The 25,070-nt window shown below is 30.3% G+C and overlaps 1 protein-coding gene across 1 annotated transcript; it reads right to left on the bottom strand.

Moving 5' to 3' along the window:
- LOC143245849 (semaphorin-2A-like) lies at positions 1–24,572 on the bottom strand. The gene is made up of 13 exons (XM_076492103.1): positions 24,469–24,572; positions 23,556–23,659; positions 12,045–12,209; positions 11,053–11,174; positions 10,010–10,118; positions 9,627–9,687; positions 7,848–8,188; positions 7,439–7,563; positions 6,286–6,439; positions 5,621–5,668; positions 2,641–2,922; positions 1,360–1,469; positions 1–200 (listed from the first exon to the last, which is right to left on the bottom strand). The coding sequence occupies exons 1-13, from the start codon at positions 24,528–24,530 to the stop codon at positions 141–143; spliced, it is 1,743 nt and encodes a 580-aa protein (XP_076348218.1). The 5' UTR covers positions 24,531–24,572; the 3' UTR covers positions 1–140.
- Positions 24,573–25,070: the final 498 nt, after the last annotated feature.

Genomic DNA, 25,070 nt, shown 5'->3' on the forward strand with positions numbered 1-25,070 from the left:
GTCTGACTGGGATCACTCTCACAGTTTATGTCTGTAGTTTCACTTCATTGGACTCACCAATATAAAATGAAGTCTTCTTTTTCAGCACTCAGTTCGTATGAAATTGTTTCTTTATTGACAAGTTATTTGTCCTGGTTCTATCATAGATGTCGTGTATCTGCATGGTAAGTAACATCGTTTGGATGTGGATTCTGGCATTTCTAGAAAAACAACAACAAATGTACTGTGTAATCATATACAAATCTCATTTTTATTAAACTAGTTTTAAAAAGAATGAACACTATCCTCAGAACAGTGTATTCAGGAGTATGTGGTAGTACAAAAATGTATTAGGTTGAGGAATAATTCCTGAGCGTTTTTAAATAATTTCATTCAAACATTACATGCAAGACTATACAATACTTCAATGCATGAACACATTACACCCAAAACATTTATTATGATACTTTATTTCATGTAATACCTAGGTATATAGTATGCATTGTTTTAAACGAAATTGCAAGAAATTAAATGCGAAAAGCAGATGGTGTTGAAAATGCTCGATTTTGTCCACTTGACATTCCATTTAATGAGCTGAAAATGAAAGCAAAAATTAAAGACATATGAAAATCAAACACACCATCTATTAGAGCAAAAAATTATCTACCAAATGACATGAAATATTTTGCGAAAGTGTTTCATTTATGAATATATTTTGTTAACTTGAAAAAACGCTCACGAATTATTCCTCAACCCAATACATTGTTCTGACACATCTAACACCTGTCGGTGGTTCATACCAAACATCATAGAGCATGTTAGATATTCAAATGTCTAACAAAGTCGTATTCTAATCACATTACACTATACTGAATGAGTGCAAGGTGTCAGAAACTTTAAATATTAAAGTAAATAAGTTAATATTTAAAGAAATATGATTGTCAGAATTTTTAAAATCTTTGTAATGATCACAAAGAATGAATATAGTAAAACACATCACTATAGTAGGACACATATAATAGTTTTAAAAGAAATTAATCTTCAAATTAATAATATTTAACAAAACTTGCAAAACAAATTAACAGTAGATGACAGTATAAATTGACATTTTAATTTATACAATATCGATTTTTTAAAAATAAAAACTAAGGTAGAATTCTTCTTTACTTCACGTACAAGTTTTTAATTTTTACAGATTGTTTGTTTTTATTTGAGTTTCTTACTCTATAAACAGTTCAAAACTTGCCAGGAATACAGTAAAGACACAAATCATTAGATTTTCTTAACTGTTAAAACAAAAACATTAAATGAACTTACCACATGGTTTAATCTACTTCTAACATGGTTTAACTTACTTGCCACATGGTCAAACTTACTTACCACATGGTTTCTCTGCCATATTTTCATTGCAGTTTTATATTTTTCAAACTCATTGCACCAGTCAGAATATATTTTCTGATATTCATACTGTGATGGTGAATTACAGGACTCTGTATAAAAAGACAATATGTGCTGTGAGGGTGAATTACAGGACTCGGTATGAAAAACAATATGTACTTTAATGTGAATTACAGGACTGTAGAGAAAACCAGTTGAGATGTGCTGTGTGGGTGAATTACAGGACTATAGAGAACACCAGTTAAGGTGTGCTGTGAGGGTGAATTACAGGACTGTAGAGAACACCAGTTAAGGTGTGCTGTGAGGGTGAATTACAGGACTGTAGAGAACACCAGTTAAGGTGTGCTGTGAGGGTGAATTACAGGACTGTAGAGAACACCAGTTAAGGTGTGCTGTGAGGGTGAATTACAGGACTGTAGAGAACACCAGTTAAGGTGTGCTGTGAGGGTGAATTACAGGACTGTAGAGAACACCAGTTAAGGTGTGCTGTGAGGGTGAATTACAGGACTGTAGAGAACACCAGTTAAGGTGTGCTGTGAGGGTGAAATACAGGACTGTAGAGAAAACCAGTTAAGATGTGCTGTGAGGGTGAATTACAGGACTGTAGAGAAAACCAGTTGAGGTGTGCTGTGAGGTGAATTACAGGACTGTAGAGAACACCAGTTAAGGTGTGCTGTGAGGTGAATAACAGGACTGTAGAGAACACCAGTTAAGGTGTGCTGTGAGGGTGAAATACAGGACTGTAGAGAAAACCAGTTAAGATGTGCTGTGAGGGTGAATTACAGGACTGTAGAGAAAACTAGTTGAGGTGTGCTGTGAGGTGAATTACAGGACTGTAGAGAACACCAGTTAAGGTGTGCTGTGAGGTGAATTACAGGACTGTGGAGAAAACCAGTTAAGGTGTGCTCTGAGGGTGAAATACAGGACTGTAGAGAAAATGTAAAGTAGAATATTAACCCTCAGATGTCAATGTTTTCTGAAATATTTAGTGAATCGTGGGATACATGCATATTCCACAAGTGTGGAATGAAGCACTTTCATCTATTATTGTGTCCTTAAAAACAAAAGATGACATTGTGGTGAATTTAACCAGTATCATACATTCTTGAACATACATCAACCTTTCATGAACTACTTTGTACTTACTTTACTTTCAAGCACAACTTAATACTGTAATCTTTAGAAAGAATTGACTAATAAACTTAGAAATGTGTTACAACTAATACTGTAGTCCTTGTAGAAGACTTTTTAATGACTACTTACTGATATCAATTGTGATGTTGTAACTACAGAGCTTGGTGCCATCAACTTTACAGTAATATTGGCCTATTTGGTCATTTCCAATGGACATGATGACTAGTCCGAGGTCAGAAGAATGAATGTACGTCTTTTTTTGGGATATTATCTGATACTTTCCTTTGTCCTGCCTGTAGTGGTACCATTCTACTGGTCCTAAGCCTAATACTTCCTGTTGATGTCGGTGTATTGGACACGAAAGATGGACACTCTGGCCCCAGTGGACCACAAGTGATTTTTTTCTCTCCCCTTTTTGGTCAAAAAAGAACAGTGTGAACTGTATTTAAATTTGTCTCTTTAGTTCCAAAGGATACTGTTCTCACACAAGCCAATAAATCCACATTAATTAATATTTATTGGTAGTTGTATAATTTTTGTTTGTATCATTGTAGAGTAGTAAAAAACCTTGTGTGGTACCATAACTTTATAAATTAGGGGAGAGCTTTGTTTGCAGGACAAGTTTCTTACTAGAGAATGTACATATACCAAGTGATATCTACAAAGTATTGTCATTAAACATTTCTTAAACCATACACATCATTTTCATGTTAGAATAACATCTGTAGCAACTATGTCATTACATTATATAACAGTGCTTCTTGTTAGAATAACACCTGTACCAGCTGCATCATTACATTATATAAATATTTCCTGTTAGAATAACACCTGTACCAGCTGCATCATTATATTATATAAATATTTCCTGTCAGAATAACACCTGTACCAGCTGCATCATTACATTATATAAAAGTTTCATGTTAGAATAACACCTGTACCAGCTGCATCATAACATTATATAAATATTTCCTGTTAGAATAACACCTCTACCAGCTGCATCATTACATTATATAAATGTTTCATGTTAGAATCACACCTGTACCAGCTGCATCATTACATTATATAAATATTTCCTGTTAGAATAACACCTGTACCAGCTGCAGCATTACATTATATAAATATTTCCTGTTAGAATAACACCTGTACCAGCTGCATCATTACATTATATAAATATTTCCTGTTAGAATAACACCTGTACCAGCTGCATCATTACATTATATAAAAGTTTCATGTTATAATAACACCTGTACCAGCTGCATCATTATATTATATAAATATTTCCTGTCAGAATAACACCTGTACCAGCTGCATCATTACATTATATAAAAGTTTCATGTTAGAATAACACCTGTACCAGCTGCATCATTACATTATATAAATATTTCCTGTTAGAATAACACCTGTACCAGCTGCATCATTACATTATATAACAGTGCTTCTTGTTAGAATAACACCTGTACCAGCTGCATCATTACATTATATAACAGTGCTTCTTGTTAGAATAACACCTGTACCAGCTGCATCATTACATTATATAAATTTTTCCTGTTAGAATAACACCTGTACCAGCTGCATCATTACATTATATAAATATTTCCTGTTAGAATAACACCTGTACCAGTTGCATCATTACATTATATAAATGTTTCCTGTTAGAATAACACCTGTACCAGCTGCATCATTATATTATATAAATGTTTCCTGTTAGAATAACACCTGTACCAGCTGCATCATTATATTATATAAATGTTTCCTGTTAGAATAACACCTGTACCAGCTGCATCATTATATTATATAAATGTTTCATGTTAGAATAACACCTGTACCAGCTGCATCATTACATTATATAAATGTTTCATTTTGGAATAACACCTGTACCAGCTGCATCATTATATTATATAAATGTTTCCTGTTAGAATAACACCTGTACCAGCTGCATCATTATATTATATAAATATTTCCTGTTAGAATAACACCTGTACCAGCTGCATCATTACATTATATAAATATTTCCTGTTAGAATAACACCTGTACCAGTTGCATCATTACATTATATAAATGTTTCATGTTAGAATAACACCTGTACCAGCTGCATCATTACATTATATAAATGTTTCATTTTGGAATAACACCTGTACCAGCTGCATCATTACATTATATAAATGTTTCATGTTAGAATTACACCTGTACCAGCTGCATCATTACATTATATAAATGTTTCATGTTAGAATAACACCTGTACCAGCTGCATCATTACATTATATAAATGTTTCATGTTAGAATTACACCTGTACCAGCTGCATATCATTACATTATATAACAGTTTCATGTTAGTGCAACATCTGTACGAACTACATCATTACAATATACGTGTTTCACATTAGAATAGCATCTATACCACCTACATCATTGTGTTACACAACAAGTTAGATTGTTATTTAATTTCTGTAGTGTATACTGGTTATAGAAGACATATTAATACTAGAATTAATCAACAGTCTTGTAACACCAAGATGTTGTTATTTCATTAAACACAACATTTAACTTTACGGGTTCTTCAGGTGCATTCACTAAATGAGAAACTAAACTTTCAGTACAAAGGTTTAAGTATTTCTATAATGTGTATTTGTACAGTATGTTTTTAACATATTAAAGTGTAAAGGCCATTGTGCAAATAAGTAACTGCTACATGTTGTAACGAAAAGTTTGTAGGTAACAGTTAATTATTTGAACAATAATCTCTATTACTTAACATGTTAAAAGCATACTGTATAACTGCATGTTAAATATTCGATTTGAATTTACTTATTTAATGTGTTTAAAACTTTGTACTGTCAGTTTTGGTTTGTGTTAATACACCAAAGAAATTGTAAAACAAAACAAAAGTGTGTAATTAAATAAAAACAACTTCTGTTGTAATAACGTTTTTTACTATTATTATTAATTTTGGTTTTATAACACAGAACACTTATGTTATACTTTCTGTGGAAGTTAATATGATAGCATTAGGTATACTTCTGAATTAAATATCTGGAGATATTTATAAGTACTTAATTGTAAAACTATGTATAGTAATTCTGATAATGGGACATGAGGTGATATTACTTACAGTTGAAACAAATATTCTTGGTTGCACGAAAGGACGTCTTGAAGTAATCTGTGAAGATACAGTTAAGGGATTACTGAAACCATGAAGGTTACAAGTAAAGGTTAGGATGAAGTTTCAACCAACAGTAGATTATTTTATGATTATATATATTAATCCTTCCAGTCACTTTGGTTGTTATTTTAACCAACTTGTTCCATGTAATAAAATCTGACAAAACCAATAAACCTGCAATCTAGCTTGAATATAGTTCAGAAAGGTATATACGTGACTGCAGTCCATATTTGACTAACTAAATTGCTAGGACAAGTCAAGTGTTTTTACCCTGAGTGGTCACTTTGGTTGCTATTTTAACCAACTTGTTCCATGTAATACCTTAAAATCTGACAAAATCAATAAACCTGCAGTCTGGCTTGAATATAGTTCAGAAAGGTATATATGTGACTGCAGTCCATATTTGACTAACTAAATTGCTAGGACAAGTCAAGTGTTTTTACCCTGAGTGGTCACTTTGGTTGCTATTTTAACCAACTTGTTCCATGTAATACCTTAAAATCTGACAAAATCAATAAACCTGCAGTCTAGCTTCATTATAGTTCAGAAAGGTATATACGTGACTGCAATCCATATTTGACTAACTAAATTGCTAGGACAAGTCAAGTGTTTTTACCCTCGAACATAAGGTTTACACAGGTTTAGTTCCTTGTCCCAACCACAGTGCGGATCTCGGACACACTGAAGACAGTTTGGATGACGACTTTGACACATTACTAAGCTGATTTGTTGCACTGCAGAATTGGAGGCTATATACAGAGAGTTGTGCTAGAGACAAGAAAAGAAAGTACTGTTAACATTCTCTGATAAGCAAACTTTAAAAATATTTATACATACTGAAAGACATGAGGACACCAAGATTCTGATAGATTGATTGAACTATAAAACAGATATGAGTGGAATTTAAGTAAGTAACTAAATTCAATATCACTTCAAAACAGTGGTGTTAAGTCTAGAAATTGTTACTGTTCAAAAAAACAACCTCTGGAGATCACGACTTCTGACAGATTTCCATGGACTTGTTCTGTTTTCATTGAACACTACATTTTGGTCTCTGTGCTGAATCAGGCCTGAGTGGTCTTACAGTTGTATCAGTAACATTCATTAACACCATGTTGTTTCTTACAGTTGTATCAGTAACATTCATTAACACCTTGTTGTTTCTTACAGTTGTATCGGTAACATTCATTAACACCGTGTTGTTTCTTACAGTTGTATCAGTAACATTCATTAACACCTTGTTGTTTCTTACAGTTGTATCAGTAACATTCATTAACACCTTGTTGTTTCTTACAGTTGTATCAGTAACATTCATTAACACCTTGTTGTTTCTTACAGTTGTATCGGTAACATTTATCAACACAGTGTTGTTTCTTACTGTTGTATCGGTAACATTTATCAACACAGTGTTGTTTCTTACTGTTGTATCGGTAACATTTATCAACACAGTGTTGTTTCTTACAGTTTTATCAGTAACATTCATTAACACCGTGTTGTTTCTTACAGTTGTATCAGTAACATTCATTAACACCTTGTTGTTTCTTACAGTTGTATCAGTAATCTTCATTAACACCATGTTGTTTCTTACAGTTGTATCAGTAACCTTGTTCATGTAATTGCTCTTGGTATGTTATTTGATTAAAGTATATATTTAGAATATACATGTTTATTAGAAACAACTTTGGTATTGTAAACGTATAATAAAGTACAAATAAAACGTTTCTTAACTTTTATAAGTGGTAGACAGCATCAGTATAATAAACTTACCTTGCTTGAAATTTGCATTGCATCTATTGGTTCTGGAACTGTGACATCAAACACATCTACAAGATTCGAGTGAGGTTGTCCTGTCCTATCATGCCATTCAACCAGTTTATAAATAAATCCTGTTTCTAAGTAAAACATAAATACAGATGTATTTAGAATTATTATTTCATGGGAGAAGGAAGAAATATACTAGTTCTTCCACTTAATGTAAGATGTCTAAGAATTGGTTTTGTTGGTATACTAAGCCTAAAAGATCCTTTACTTTAGTGCATGTTAACTCTAGTACTTACTTCTGAATGTGTTTTTTCACCTAGTGTAAGACCTTTATCTATTAATTATGAGATAAATATCTACATCTGTCCTGCTGTGTGCAGATTACAACACACCTCTACTGTTTGTTGAAACTTACTTGTTCCAGCATAGAAGGTTGTGTATTCAATGCCATCTACCTCTATGTTGTGAACTATTAGTTGCCTAAATATAACATCCTTTGTGAAATATATTGGTTTTCTGCCATCGTGGGGTACCACGGAGTCCACCAGAGGGTGACTTCTTATGAAATTGAGAACAGCATCAGGTAGGGTCTGTGTGTCATTCACGCACAAGCCAGGGCGTGGTTCAGGAACCTTACTACTGAGGACAGGTAGCCAAGCTGATGAGGATGTGGGCTGTTCCTTAAATTTCCCGTTTAAGGCTTCTTCAATGGAACTTAGGCTGTACGTACATATGGCAGATCCAATTAACCCAGTCCTAGAAAAACAAAACAATAACTAGTCATTTCATTTCCCTAAGTAAATCTTACAAACATTTATTATACCACAGTTTACTATTCAATTAAAGTTTTTAAACATTACTGGTTTTAGGTGAAGGTTTTTGTTGTTACATAACATTACTAAAAACGAATGACAAGAAACATTTTATTTAAGGAGATTTAGAAAGGACTTTTAGATTAATACTAGAATCAAAAGATGTAGGTTAGTTGAATCTTGTGGCTAATTCAGGCAATGAGAGAACTAAACCTTCGATATGATAGAATATGATAGCAGTAAAATAAAAGTAGCACTTAGAACCAGAAAGTAATATCGACAACAGTGGAACTAAACTTTAGATATGATAGATTAAACTATACAATAAAACTAGTATTTAGAACCAGAAAGTAATACAGACAACAGTGGAACTAAACTTTAGATGTGATAGATTAAATGATACAATAAAACTAGTATTTAGAACCAGAAAGTAACATGGACAACAGTGGAACTAAACTTTAGATATGATAGATTAAATTATACAATAGAACTAATATTTATAACAAGGGAGTAATACACACAACAGTGGAACTAAACTTTAGATGTGATAGATTAAACGATACAATAAAACTAATATTTATAACAAGGGAGTAATACAGACAACAGTGGAACTAAACTTTAGATGTGATAGATTAAACGATACAATAAAACTAGTATTTAGAACCAGGGAGTAATACAGACAACAGTGGAACTAAACTTTAGACATGATAGATTAAATGATACAATAAAACTAGTATTTAGAACCACAAAGTAATATGGACAACAGTGGAACTAAACTTTAGATGTGATAGATTAAACTATACAATAAAACTAGTATTTAGACCACAAAGTAATATGGACAACAGTGGAACTAAACTTTAGATGTGATAGATTAAACGATACAATAAAACTAGTATTTAGAACCACAAAGTAATATGGACAACAGTGGAACTAAACTTTAGATGTGATAGATTAAATGACACAATAAAACTAGTATTTAGAACCAGAAAGTAATATGGACAACAGTGGAACTAAACTTTAGATGTGATAGATTAAACTATACAATAAAACTAGTATTTAGAACCACAAAGTAATATGGACAACAGTGGAACTAAACTTTAGATGTGATAGATTAAACTATACAATATTTAGAACCACAAAGTAATATGGATAACAGTGGAACTAAACTTTAGATGTGATAGATTAAACGATACAATAAAACTAGTATTTAGAACCACAAAGTAATATGGACAACAGTGGAACTAAACTTTAGATGTGATAGATTAAATGATACAATAAAACTAGTATTTAGAACTAGGGAGTAATACATACAACAGTGGAACTAAACTTTAGATGTGATAGATTAAATGATACAATAAACTCAAAATAGGATGTACGCTTACATGGATGTGGTGAAAATGGCAAAGAATCTCCTGTTATCATTGGGCAGTTTATAAATGCTTTCTGAAAAAACAACAAGGTAGTGAAAACTAGAAACTAGTGGCTTGTATAACAAATAAACAACTGAATCTTAACTCATTTCACTAAAATATAAGAAATTTAAGTCTTGTCAATTACACAGTGAAAAAAAGAAAAACAAACCTATTTGGTAAAATATAGTTTACTAAAAACAACTAAAATCCAACTTTTTAATTTCTGTAAAATAGTGGAAACAGAGGCCATCTACTGTACATTAAAACTTTACTAACAAACTTCACTACAACAAAATAAAAACATGAATATTATGCTTTTATACAATAAAAAAAACCTAACCATTTGAACTCACGTATTTCACTGAAATAGAAAGGGAATTCTCCAGGAATGGAACAGTTGAGTCTTGCTTTCACAAATGAAGCCCAGTTTTTGTTAAGAATATTTTTCCCACCAGTATCTTTCTGGAGTAACAAGAGAACTGTGAGAATAACTTTTATAGCACAGACAGACATGTGAAAATATAGATTAAAATGATATTAATGATGTAGTTCATAATTACTGTTAAACATCAGTTAATCATTATGTTACATGGTTGGTAAGATGTTTAACACACTTGGAACTGCCTGCTTTTGAGAACTGCCTAAGATTACCACAATAAAAGTGACTGTTAAAACAACTGGCTGAGTATGTACTGTAATATTATTGAAATTACTGACTAAACACATACGGTAATACTAGTTAAAATATTGTTTAATTACTGGCTGAATACACATGTTAATATTGTTTAATCTGCTGGCTGAACACACAATATTGTTCAAAGTACTGGCTAAATATGATATTGTTCAAATTACTGGTTGAACACAAACTAATACTGTTCAAACTACTGGCTGAATACATAACATAATATTGTTCAAATTACTGGCTGCACCAACACTGTAATACTGTTTAGACTAATAGCTGAACATATGACATAATTCTATTTAGACATATGGCTGAGCATGCACTGTAATACTATTTAAATTAATGACTAAAACATATCATAATACTATTCAGACTAATAGCTGAACATACACTGTAATACTGTTTAAATTACTAACAAAAATATACCATGATACTGTTTAAACTAATAGCTGAACAGACACTGTAATACTGTTTAAATTACTAACAAAAATATACCATGATACTGTTTAAACTAATAGCTGAACACACACTGTAATACTGTTTAAATTACTAACAAATATATACCATGATACTGTTTAAACTAATACCTGAACATATGTTAAACTACACAACACACTAATATTTTGTAGAAATCTTCAACAGCTGTCTAGTAAAGTTGATAAAGACATTAATAATTTATTTAATAATATTAGTTCTGTTCATATCTTATCTTACCTTACACACTCGTGCAACCCGAGAATAGATTGTTTTCCCACAGTTTATGTGTTCTACAGCATTTTCTCTGAAGAAGAAGTAGACATAGTCCCCGACATCATAAGCTCCAACAAAGTCAGGTTCTAAAATAAAAAACAGATTTCCTGTTGAAATGAACTTCACCTGTAACACTACATTATAACAATGTGTAGCAGACACTGGAATGTAAAAACTTGTTATAATGTACTTCTGATATTTCAGTAAACCTCTTCAAACACTATATTTTACTGTTTAAACTACAGTGAACCTGTCACAACACTACATTGTACGGTTTAAACTACAGTAAACCTATCACAACACTATATTGTGCAGTTTAAACTACAGTAAACCTGTCACAACACTATATTGTACAGTTTAAACTACAGTAAACCCATCACAACACTATATTGTGTTGTTTAAACTGCAGTGAACCCATCACAACACTATATTGTGTTGTTTAAACTACAGTAAACCCATCATAACACTATATTGTACAGTTTAAACTACAGTAGACCCATCACAACACTATATTGTACAGTTTAAACTACACTAAACCTGTTACAACACTATTCTGTACAGTTTAAACTGTAGTAAACCTGTCACAAGACTATTGTACAGTTTAAACTACAGTAAACCTGTCACAACACTATATTATACAGTTTAAACTGCAGTAAACCCATCACAACACTATATTGTACAGTTTAAACTACAGTAAACCCATCACAACACTATATTGCACAGTTTAAACTGCAGTAAACCTGTCACACTGTATTGCACTGTTTAAACTACAGTAAACCTGTTACAACACTATATTGTGTTGTTTAAACTACAGTAAACCTGTCACAACACTATATTGTGTTGTTTAAACTACAGTAAACTTGTTACAACACTACAGTGTACTGTTTAAACTACAGTAAACCTGTCACAAACATTAAAGATCTATGTCCCTTTAAACTACAAACAAAATTACATACTGTCCAACCATTTTGAGTCATATTTGATGGTCCTTTGAAAGGGGTAAATTTTTTTTCTGGTGTTGAAGTCATATAAATCAGTTCTAAAGATGACTGCATCTGCTTTAGTAAACTCTGCCACAGTTCCACTGTATAGTCCAGGTAGTCGGCCTGGATTACCTTTTTCTGTAATAGAGGTAATGCTGTCTGTATTATTATATTCCAGCCGAAAAAAGATATAATGGCTGAGAGTAATGGTGGTTGAAATAACATAATCAAATATATATATATATACACACATAATGAAGCTTATTATCTTAACATTACCTGATGTAGTAAGTTACATGAATACTTCCTTGTTTGATAACTGATAAGAAATCCCTAACTTGGTGGACTGTAAAAGTTGTTGTAATGTTCTAAGTTATATGAAATATGTCATAAAGCATCTTCTGGTGTACAACACCTACACATGAAATATGTCATAAAGCATCTTCTGGTGTACAACACCTACACATGAAATATGTCATAAAGCATCTTCTGGTGTACAACACCTACACATGAAATATGTCATAAAGCATCTTCTGGTGTACAACACCTACACATGAAATATGTCATAAAAGCATCTTCTGGTTTACAACACCTACACATGAAATATGTCATAAAGCATCTTCTGGTGTACAACACCTACAGTGTTCTTTTTACCGATACTTTAATAATTATTTGACAGTAAACAAATTGTGTTAAATCTTAATAAAACAGCTGAATAATTTTTTGTTGCTTTCAATACAATCTAGTAAATACTATACAGGTATGTAGTATACCTTCATTACAATCTGGTAAATACTATACAGGTATGTAGTATACTTTCATTACAATCTGGTAAATACTATACAGGTATGTAGTATACCTTCATTACAATCTGGTAAATACTATACAGGTATGAAGTATACCTTCATTACAATATAGCAAATACTATACAGGTATGTAATATACCTTCATTACAATATAGCAAATACTATACAGGTATGTAGTAACCTTCATTACAATATAGTAAATACTATACAGGTATGTAATATACCTTCATTACAATATAGTAAATACTATACAGGTATGTAATATACCTTCATTACAATCTAGTAAATACTATACAGGTATGTAGTATACTTTCTTCCAATATAGTACATACTATACAGGTATGTAATATACCTTCATTACAATCTGGTAAATACTATACAGATATGTAATATACCTTCATTACAATCTAGTAAATACTATGCAGGTATGTAGTATACCTTCATTACAATCTGGTAAATACTATACAGGTATATACTATACCTTCATTACAATCTGGTAAATACTATACAGGTATGTAGTATACCTTCATTACAATATAGTAAATACTATACAGGTATGTAATATACCTTCATTACAATGTGGTAAATACTATACAGGTATGTAGTATACCTTCATTACAATCTGGTAAATACTATACAGGTATGTAGTATACCTTCATTACAATCTGGTAAATACTATACAGGTATGTAATATACCTTCATTACAATCTGGTAAATACTATACAGGTATGTAGTATACCTTCATTACAATCTGGTAAATACTATACAGGTATGTAATATACCTTCATTACAATCTGGTAAATACTATACAGGTATGTAATATACCTTCATTACAATCTGGTAAATACTATACAGGTATGATGTATACCTTCATTACAATCTGGTAAATACTATACAGGTATGTAGTATACCTTCATTACAATCTGGTAAATAATATACAGGTATGTAGTATACCTTCATTACAATATAGTAAATACTATACAGGTATGTAATATACCTTCATTACAATCTGGTAAATACTGTACAGGTATGTAATATACCTTCATTACAATCTAGTAAATACTATACAGGTATCTAATATACCTTCATTACAATCTGGTAAATACTATACAGGTATGAAGTATACCTTCATTACAATCTGGTAAATACTATACAGGTATGTAGTATACCTTCATTACAATCTGGTAAATACTATACAGGTATGTAGTATACCTTCATTACAATCTGGTAAATACTATACAGGTATGTAATATACCTTCATTACAATCTAGTAAATACTATACAGGTATGTAGTATACCTTCATTACAATCTGGTAAATACTATACAGGTATGTAATATACCTTCATTACAATCTGGTAAATACTATACAGGTATGATGTATACCTTCATTACAATCTGGTAAATACTGTACAGGTATGTAATATACCTTCATTACAATCTAGTAAATACTATACAGGTATCTAATATACCTTCATTACAATCTGGTAAATACTATACAGGTATGAAGTATACCTTCATTACAATCTGGTAAATACTATACAGGTATGTAGTATACCTTCATTACAATATAGCAAATACTATACAGGTATGTAATATACCTTCATTACAATATAGCAAATACTATACAGGTATGTAGTAACCTTCATTACAATATAGTAAATACTATACAGGTATGTAATATACCTTCATTACAATATAGTAAATACTATACAGGTATGTAATATACCTTCATTACAATCTAGTAAATACTATACAGGTATGTAGTATACTTTCTTTCCAATATAGTACATACTATACAGGTATGTAATATACCTTCATTACAATCTGGTAAATACTATACAGGTATGTAGTATACCTTCATTACAATATAGTAAATACTATACAGGTATGTAGTATACTTTCATTACAATCTGGTAAATACTATACAGGTATGTAGTATACCTTCATTACAATCTAGTAAATACTATACAGGTATGTAATATACCTTCATTACAATATAGTAAATACTATACAGGTATGTAATATACCTTCATTACAATCTAGTAAATACTATACAGGTATGTAATATTCCTTCATTACAATATAGTAAATACTATACAGGTATGTAATATACCTTCATTACAATATAGTAAATACTATACAGGTAAGTAATATACCTTCATTACAATCTGGTAAATACTATACAGGTATGTAACATACCTTCATTACAATCTAGTAAATACTATACAGGTATGTAGTATACCTTCATTACAATCTGGTAAATACTATACAGGTATGTAATATACCTTCATTACAATCTGGTAAATACTATACAGGTATGATGTATACCTTCATTACAATCTGGTAAATACTATACAGGTATGTAGTATACCTTCATTACAATCTGGTAAAATAATATACAGGTATGTAGTATACCTTCATTACAATATAGTAAATACTATACAGGTATGTAATATACCTTCATTACAATCTGGTAAATACTGTACAGGTATGTAATATACCTTCATTACAATCTAGTAAATACTATACAGGTATCTAATATACCTTCATTACAATCTGGTAAATACTATACAGGTATGAAGTATACCTTCATTACAATATAGCAAATACTATACAGGTATGTAGTAACCTTCATTACAATATAGTAAATACTATACAGGTATGTAATATACCTTCATTACAATATAGTAAATACTATACAGGTATGTAATATACCTTCATTACAATCTAGTAAATACTATACAGGTATGTAGTATACTTTCTTTCCAATATAGTACATACTATACAGGTATGTAATATACCTTCATTACAATCTGGTAAATACTATACAGGTATGTAATATACCTTCATTACAATCTAGTAAATACTATACAGGTATGTAGTATACCTTCATTACAATCTGGTAAATACTATACAGGTATGTACTATACCTTCATTACAATCTAGTAAATACTATACAGGTATGTAGTATACTTTCTTTCCAATATAGTACATACTATACAGGTATGTAATATACCTTCATTACAATCTGGTAAATACTATACAGGTATGTAATATGCCTTCATTACAATCTAGTAAATACTATACAGGTATGTAGTATACCTTCATTACAATCTGGTAAATACTATACAGGTATGTACTATACCTTCATTACAATCTGGTAAATACTATACAGGTATGTAGTATACCTTCATTACAATGTGGTAAATACTATACAGGTATGTAGTATACCTTCATTACAATCTGGTAAATACTATACAGGTATGTAATATACCTTCATTACAATCTGGTAAATACTATACAGGTATGTAGTATACCTTCATTACAATATAGTAAATACTATACAGGTATGTAGTATACCTTCATTACAATCTGGTAAATACTATACAGGTATGTAGTATACCTTCATTACAATCTGGTAAATACTATACAGGTGTGATGTATACCTTCATTACAATCTGGTAAATACTATACAGGTATGAAGTATACCTTCATTACAATCTGGTAAATACTATACAGGTATGTAGTATACCTTCATTACAATATAGCAAATACTATACAGGTATGTAATATACCTTCATTACAAAAAAGCAAATACTATACAGGTATGTAGTAACCTTCATTACAATATAGTAAATACTATACAGGTATGTAATATACCTTCATTACAATATAGTAAATACTATACAGGTATGTAATATACCTTCATTACAATCTAGTAAATACTATACAGGTATGTAGTATACTTTCTTTCCAATATAGTACATACTATACAGGTATGTAATATACCTTCATTACAATCTAGTAAATACTATACAGGTATGTAGTATACCTTCATTACAATCTGGTAAATACTATACAGGTATGTACTATACCTTCATTACAATCTGGTAAATACTATACAGGTATGTAATATACCTTCATTACAATATAGTAAATACTATACAGGTATGTAATATACCTTCATTACAATCTAGTAAATACTATACAGATATGTAATATTCCTTCATTACAATATAGTAAAATACTATACAGGTATGTAATATACCTTCATTACAATATAGTACATACTATACAGGTATGTAATATGCCTTCATTACAATCTAGTAAATACTATACAGGGTATGTAGTATACCTTCACTACAATCTGGTAAATACTATACAGGTATGTACTATACCTTCATTACAATCTGGTAAATACTATACAGGTATATGTAATATACCTTCATTACAATATAGTAAAATACTATACAGGTATGTAATATACCTTCATTACAATCTAGTAAATACTATACAGGTATGTAATATTCCTTCATTACAATATAGTAAAATACTATACAGGTATGTAATATACCTTCATTACAATATAGTAAATACTATACAGGTAAGTAATATACCTTCATTACAATCTGGTAAAATACTATACAGGTATGTAATATACCTTCATTACAATCTAGTAAATACTATACAGGTATGTAGTATACCTTAATTACAATCTGGTAAATACTATACAGGTATGTAATATACCTTCATTACAATCTGGTAAATACTATACAGGTGTGATGTATACCTTCATTACAATCTGGTAAATACTATACAGGTATGTAGTATACCTTGATTACAATCTGGTAAATAATATACAGGTATGTAGTATACCTTCATTACAATATAGTAAATACTATACAGGTATGTAATATACCTTCATTACAATCTGGTAAATACTGTACAGGTATGTAATATACCTTCATTACAATCTAGTAAATACTATACAGGTATCTAATATACCTTCATTACACTCTGGTAAATACTATACAGGTATGAAGTATACCTTCATTACAATCTGGTAAATACTATACAGGTATGTGGTATACCTTCATTGCAATATAGCAAATACTATACAGGTATGTAATATACCTTCATTACAGTATAGCAAATACTATACAGGTATGTAGTAACCTTCATTACAATATAGTAAATACTATACAGGTATGTAATATACCTTCATTACAATATAGTAAATACTATACAGGTATGTAATATACCTTCATTACAATCTAGTAAATACTATACAGGTATGTAGTATACTTTCTTTCCAATATAGTACATACTATACAGGTATGTAATATACCTTCATTACAATCTAGTAAATACTATACAGGTATGTAGTATACCTTCATTACAATCTGGTAAATACTATACAGGTATGTACTATATACCTTCATTACAATCTGGTAAAATACTATACAGGTATGTGGTATACCTTCATTACAATATAGTAAAATACTATACAGGTATGTGTAGTATACCTTCATTACAATCTGGTAAAATACTATACAGGTATGTAGCATACTTTCATTACAATCTAGTAAATACTATACAGGTATGTGGTATACCTTCATTACAATCTAGTAAATACTATACAGGTATGTAATATACCTTCATTACAATCTAGTAAATACTATACAGATTATGTAATATTCCTTCATTACAATATAGTAAATACTATACAGGTATGTAATATACCTTCATTACAATATAGTAAATACTATACAGGTATGTAATATACCTTCATTACAATCTGGTAAATACTATACAGGTTGTGATATACCTTCATTACAATGTGGTAAATACTATACAGGTATGTGTAGTATACTTTCATTACAATCTGGTAAAATACTATACAGGTATGTGGTATACTTTCATTACAATCTGGTAAATACTATACAGGTATGTGTAGTATACCTTCATTACAATCTAGTAAATACTATACAGGTATGTAATATACCTTCATTACAATATAGTAAATACTATACAGGTATGTAATATACCTTCATTACAATCTAGTAAATACTATACAGGTATGTAATATTCCTTCATTACACTATAGTAAATACTATACAGGTATGTAATATACCTTCATTACAATATAGTAAATACTATACAGGTAAGTAATATACCTTCATTACAATCTGGTAAATACTATACAGGTATGTAATATACCTTCATTACAATCTAGTAAATACTATACAGGTATGTAGTATACCTTCATTACAATCTGGTAAATACTATACAGGTATGTAATATACCTTCATTACAATCTGGTAAATACTATACAGGTATGATGTATACCTTCATTTACAATCTGGTAAATACTATACAGGTATGTAATATACCTTCATTACAATCTGGTAAAATAATATACAGGTATGTGGTATGCTTTCATTACAATATAGTAAATACTATACAGGTATGTATTATACCTTCATTACAATCTGGTAAATACTGTACAGGTATGTAATATACCTTCATTACAATCTAGTAAATACTATACAGGTATCTAATATACCTTCATTTACAATCTGGTAAATACTATACAGGTATGAGTATACCTTCATTACAATATAGCAAATACTATACAGGTATGTAGTAACCTTCATTACAATATAGTAAATACTATACAGGTATGTAATATACCTTCATTACAATATAGTAAATAATACTACAGGTATGTAATATACCTTCATTACAATCTAGTAAATACTATACAGGTTGTGTGGTATACTTTCTTTCCAATATAGGTACATACTATACAGGTATGTAATATACCTTCATTACAATCTGGTAAATACTATACAGGTATGTAATATACCTTCATTACAATCTAGTAAATACTATACAGGTATGTAGTATGCCTTCATTACAATCTGGTAAATACTATACAGGTATGTACTATACCTTCATTACAATCTAATAAATACTATACAGGTATGTAGTATACCTTCATTACAATCTGGTAAATACTATACAGGTATGTAGTATACCTTCATTACAATCTGGTAAATACTATACAGGTATGTAATATACCTTCATTACAATCTGGTAAAATACTATACAGATTGTGTATGTATACCTTCATTACAATCTGGTAAATACTATACAGGTATGTAGTATACCTTCATTCATTACAATCTGGTAAATATCTGGTATATACAGGTATGTAGTATACCTTCATTACAATATAGTAAATACTATACAGGTTATAGTAATGTAATATTCCTTCATTACAATCTGGTAAATACTATACAGGTATGTAATATACCTTCATTACAATCTAGTAAATACTATACAGGTATCTAATATACCTTCATTACACTCTGGTAAATACTATACGGGTATGTAGTATACCTTCATTACAATCTGGTAAATACTATGCAGGTATACTATAGTATATTACCTTCATTACAATATAGCAAATACTATACAGGTATGTAATATACCTTCATTACAATATAGTAAATACTATACAGGTATGTAGTAACCTTCATTACAATATAGTAAATACTATACAGGTATGTAATATACCTTCATTACAATATAGTAAATACTATACAGGTATGTAATATACCTTCATTACAATCTAGTAAAATACTATACAGGATTATGTTCAGTATACTTTCTTTCAATATAGTAAGTACATACTATACAGGTATGTAATATACCTTCATTACAATCTAGTAAATACAGTATACATTTCCAATATGGTATGTATGTATACCTTCATTACAATCTGGTAAAATACTATACAGGTATGTACTATACCTTCATTACAATCTGGTAAATACTATACAGGTAAATATGTAGTATGCCTTCATTACAATATAGTAAATACTATACAGGTGGCATGTAGTATGCCTTCATTACAATCTGGTAAAATACTATACAGGTATGTAGCATACTTTCATTACAATCTGGTAAATACTATACAGGTATGTAGTATACCTTCATTACAATCTAGTAAAATACTATACAGGTATGTAATATACCTTCATTACAATCTAGTAAATACTATACAGGTATGTAATATTCCTTCATTACAATATAGTAAATACTATACAGGTATGTAATATACCTTCATTACAATATAGTAAAATACTATACAGGTGAAGTAATATACCTTCATTTACAATCTTGTAAATACTATACAGATTTATGTAATATACCTTCATTACAATCTAGTAAATACTATACAGGTATGTAATATACCTTCATTACAATCTGGTAAAATACTATACAGGTTATGATATATACCTTCATTACAATCTGGTAAAATACTATACAGGTGTGTGGTATGCCTTCATTACAATCTGGTAAATACTATACAGGTATGTGTAGTATGCCTTCATTACAATCTGGTAAATAATATACGGGTATGTAGTATACCTTCATTACAATATAGTAAATACTATACAGGTATGTAATATACCTTCATTACAATCTGGTAAAATGCTATACAGGTATGTAATATACCTTCATTACAATCTAGTAAAATACTATACAGGTATCTAATATACCTTCATTACAATCTGGTAAATACTATACAGGTATGTAGTAACCTTCATTTACAATATAGTAAATACTATACAGGTTATGTAATATACCTTCATTACAATATAGTAAATACTATACAGGTATGTAATATACCTTCATTACAATCTAGTAAATACTATGCAGGTATGTAGTATACTTTCTTTACAATATGGTACATACTATACAGGTATGTAATATACCTTCATTACAATCTAGTAAATACTATACAGGTATGTAGTATACCTTCATTACAATCTGGTAAATACTACTATACAGGTATGTACTATACCTTCATTACAATCTGGTAAAATACTATACAGGTTGTGATGTATACCTTCATTACAATCTGGTAAAATACTATACAGGTATGTGGTATGCCTTCATTACAATCTGGTAAAATAATATACGGGTATGTGGTATACCTTCATTACAATATAGTAAAATACTATACAGGTATGGAGTATGCCTTCATTACAATCTGGTAAATGAACTATACAGGTTGTGTAGTATACCTTCATTACAATATAGAAATACTATACAGGTATGTAATATACCTTTATTACAATATAGCAAATATACTATACAGGTATGTAGTAACCTTCATTACAATATAGTAAATACTATACAGGTATGTAATATACCTTCATTACAATATAGTAAAATACTATACAGGGTATGTAATATACCTTCATTACAATCTAGTAAAATACTATGCAGGTATGTAAGTATACTTTCTTTCCAATATGGTACATACTATACAGATTGTGTAATATACCTTCATTACAATCTAGTAAAATACTATACAGGTATGTGGTATACCTTCATTACAATCTGGTAAAAATACTATACAGGTTTATGTACTATACCTTCATTACAATCTGGTAAAATACTATACAGGTATTGTAGGTATACCTTCATTACAATATAGTAAAATACTATACAGAATATGTAGGTATGCCTTCATTACAATGTGGTAAAATACTATACAGATTATGTGGTATACCTTCATTACAATCTGGTAAATACTATACAGGTACATGTGGTATACCTTCATTACAATCTGGTAAAATACTATACAGGTAAGTGTGTATATGCCTTCAGTACAATCTGGTAAATACTATACAGGTATGTAGTATACCTTCATTACAATATAGTAAAATACTATACAGGTTGTGTGTGGTATACCTTCATTACAATCTGGTAAAATACTATACAGGTTATGTGGTATACCTTCATTACAATCTGGTAAATACTATACAGGTATGTATTATTATGCCTTCATTACAATCTAGTAAATACTATGCGGGTATGTAATATACCTTCATTACAATCTAGTAAATACTATGCGGGTATGTAATATACCTTCATTACAATATAGTAAATACTATACAGGTATGTGGTATACCTTCATTACAATCTGGTAAAATACTATACAGGTATGTAGTATACCTTCATTACAATCTGGTAAATATACTACAGGGGTATGTATTATACCTTCATTACAATCTAGTAAAATACTATGCGGGTATGTAATATACCTTCATTACAATCTAGTAAATACTATGCGGGTAACATGTAATATACCTTCATTACAATCTAGTAAAATACTATACAGGTATGTAATATACCTTCAATACAATCTAGTATATACTATACAGTACAATATAGTAAATACGATACACATATGTAATGTACTTTCCACAGCCATCCAGATTTAATACAGTTTATCAAATACTGTACATATTAGTAAGATAATTTCTACAGCCAACCACAATTTTGTACAGATATTAGTAAGGTGTTTTCTACAACAAACCACAATTTCGTAACTACTACACACATTAGTAGATATTTTTTTTCTACAACAACCACAACATAATAGCTACTGTACATGTTTGTAAGATATTTTTTACAGCCAACCACAACGTAGTACCTACTGTATAAATTAGTAAGCTATTTTCTACAATAACCACAACATTGGAACTACTTTACATATTAGTAACATAATGTCTACAGCCAACCACAATGTAGTAACTACTATACATATAAGTAAAGATGTTTTCTACAGCCAACCACAACATAGGAACTACTGTACATATTAGTAAGATAATGTCTATAGCCAACCACAATCTAATAAATACAATATATATTTGTAAGGTATTTTTTACAGCCAATCACAATATAGTAACTATTATACATATTAGTAAGGTATTTTTTACAGCCAATCAAATTTTTCATTATTAAAGACTACAATAAAATTAATAAACAATAAGATAAAACTTATGTTCATGCATCTCTGTACAGATGACCTACCGACCCATACGGCTGTAGCATTATCATCTGGGTCAAAGGACACTTGGCTACACCATCTCAATACCTGGGATTGTATTCCTCTGGTTGACATGGGTAAGGTTGGCCTGAAATAATAAACATGATATTTTAAACACAGACTGAAGAGCATCCTTCAAATAACAAGTCTACAATAAAGCTAACATTTGTCTACCCTCACAAGAACCAATCTACAATACAAGCTAACATTTCTCCACCCTTCCGTGAACTGATCTACAATACAAGCTAACATTTCTCCACCCTTCCGTGTAACTGATCTACAATACAAGCTAACATTTCTCCACCCTTCAATCAACTGCTCAACAGTACAAACACATTTCTCCACCCTTCAATCAACTGATCTACAATACAAACTAACATTTCTCCACCCTTCAATCAACTGATCTACAATACAAACTAACATATCTCCACCCTTCAATCAACTGATCTACAATACAAGCTAACATTTCTCACCCTTCAATCAACTGATCTACAATACAAGCTAACATATCTCCACCCTTCCATGAACTCATCTACAATACAAGCTAACATTTCTCCACCCTTCAATCAACTGATCTACAATACAAACTAACATTTCTCCACCCTTCAATCAACTGATCTACAATACAAGCTAACATATCTCCACCCTTCCATGAACTGATCTACAATACAAGCTAACATTTCTTCACCCTTCCATGAACTGATCTACAATACAAGCTAACATTTCTCCACCCTTCAATCAACTGATCTACAATACAAGCTAACATTTCTCCACCCTTCAATCAACTGATCTACAATACAAGTTAATATATACATCTAATGGTTGTTTTCTTCACAATAAATGAACCTCTGGTGTTGTAACTGAAAACTTCACTTACAAGGTATCCAAATCACTTACGTAAATAATCCAGTCCATTGGACTGAAAGCATTTGTTCCACACACATAGAGCCTGCTGCCATCAATGTTGGTTGTATGTTTTTTGAATATGGTTTTTTACAGTCGTACATCTGGTGACAAGTTTCGATTACATAAAAAAAAGTGTTAATGTTATAATTCATTTTATTTCTAAAATAATTTTATATAATAAAATTTTTAATCTTTAAAATATAATACATATATAGCTCCTTTTCATACTATACCATGATGAACTGGAGATTTTCTAGTTATATCCTGTAACATCATACTTAACAATACATGTTCTGGTTTTATCCTGTAATACCATACTTACCAATACATGTTCTGGTTTTATCCTGTAACACCACATACTTACCATGTGCATGTTCTAGTTTTATCACCTTTAACACATCCATACTTACCAATACGTGTGATTTCCTCTAAGTTTTTTTACATCCATACCAGAATCACCATATCATTACCTATACATGTTCTAGTTTTATCCTCTAATATCTTATTTGGCCTATACACGTACTAGTTTTATCCTCTAATATCATATTTACCTATACATGTTCTGGTTTTATCCTCTATTATATTTACCTATT

This window comes from Tachypleus tridentatus, chromosome 3 (genome assembly GCF_004210375.1).
Source record: "Tachypleus tridentatus isolate NWPU-2018 chromosome 3, ASM421037v1, whole genome shotgun sequence".
Taxonomy (NCBI): domain Eukaryota; kingdom Metazoa; phylum Arthropoda; class Merostomata; order Xiphosura; family Limulidae; genus Tachypleus; species Tachypleus tridentatus.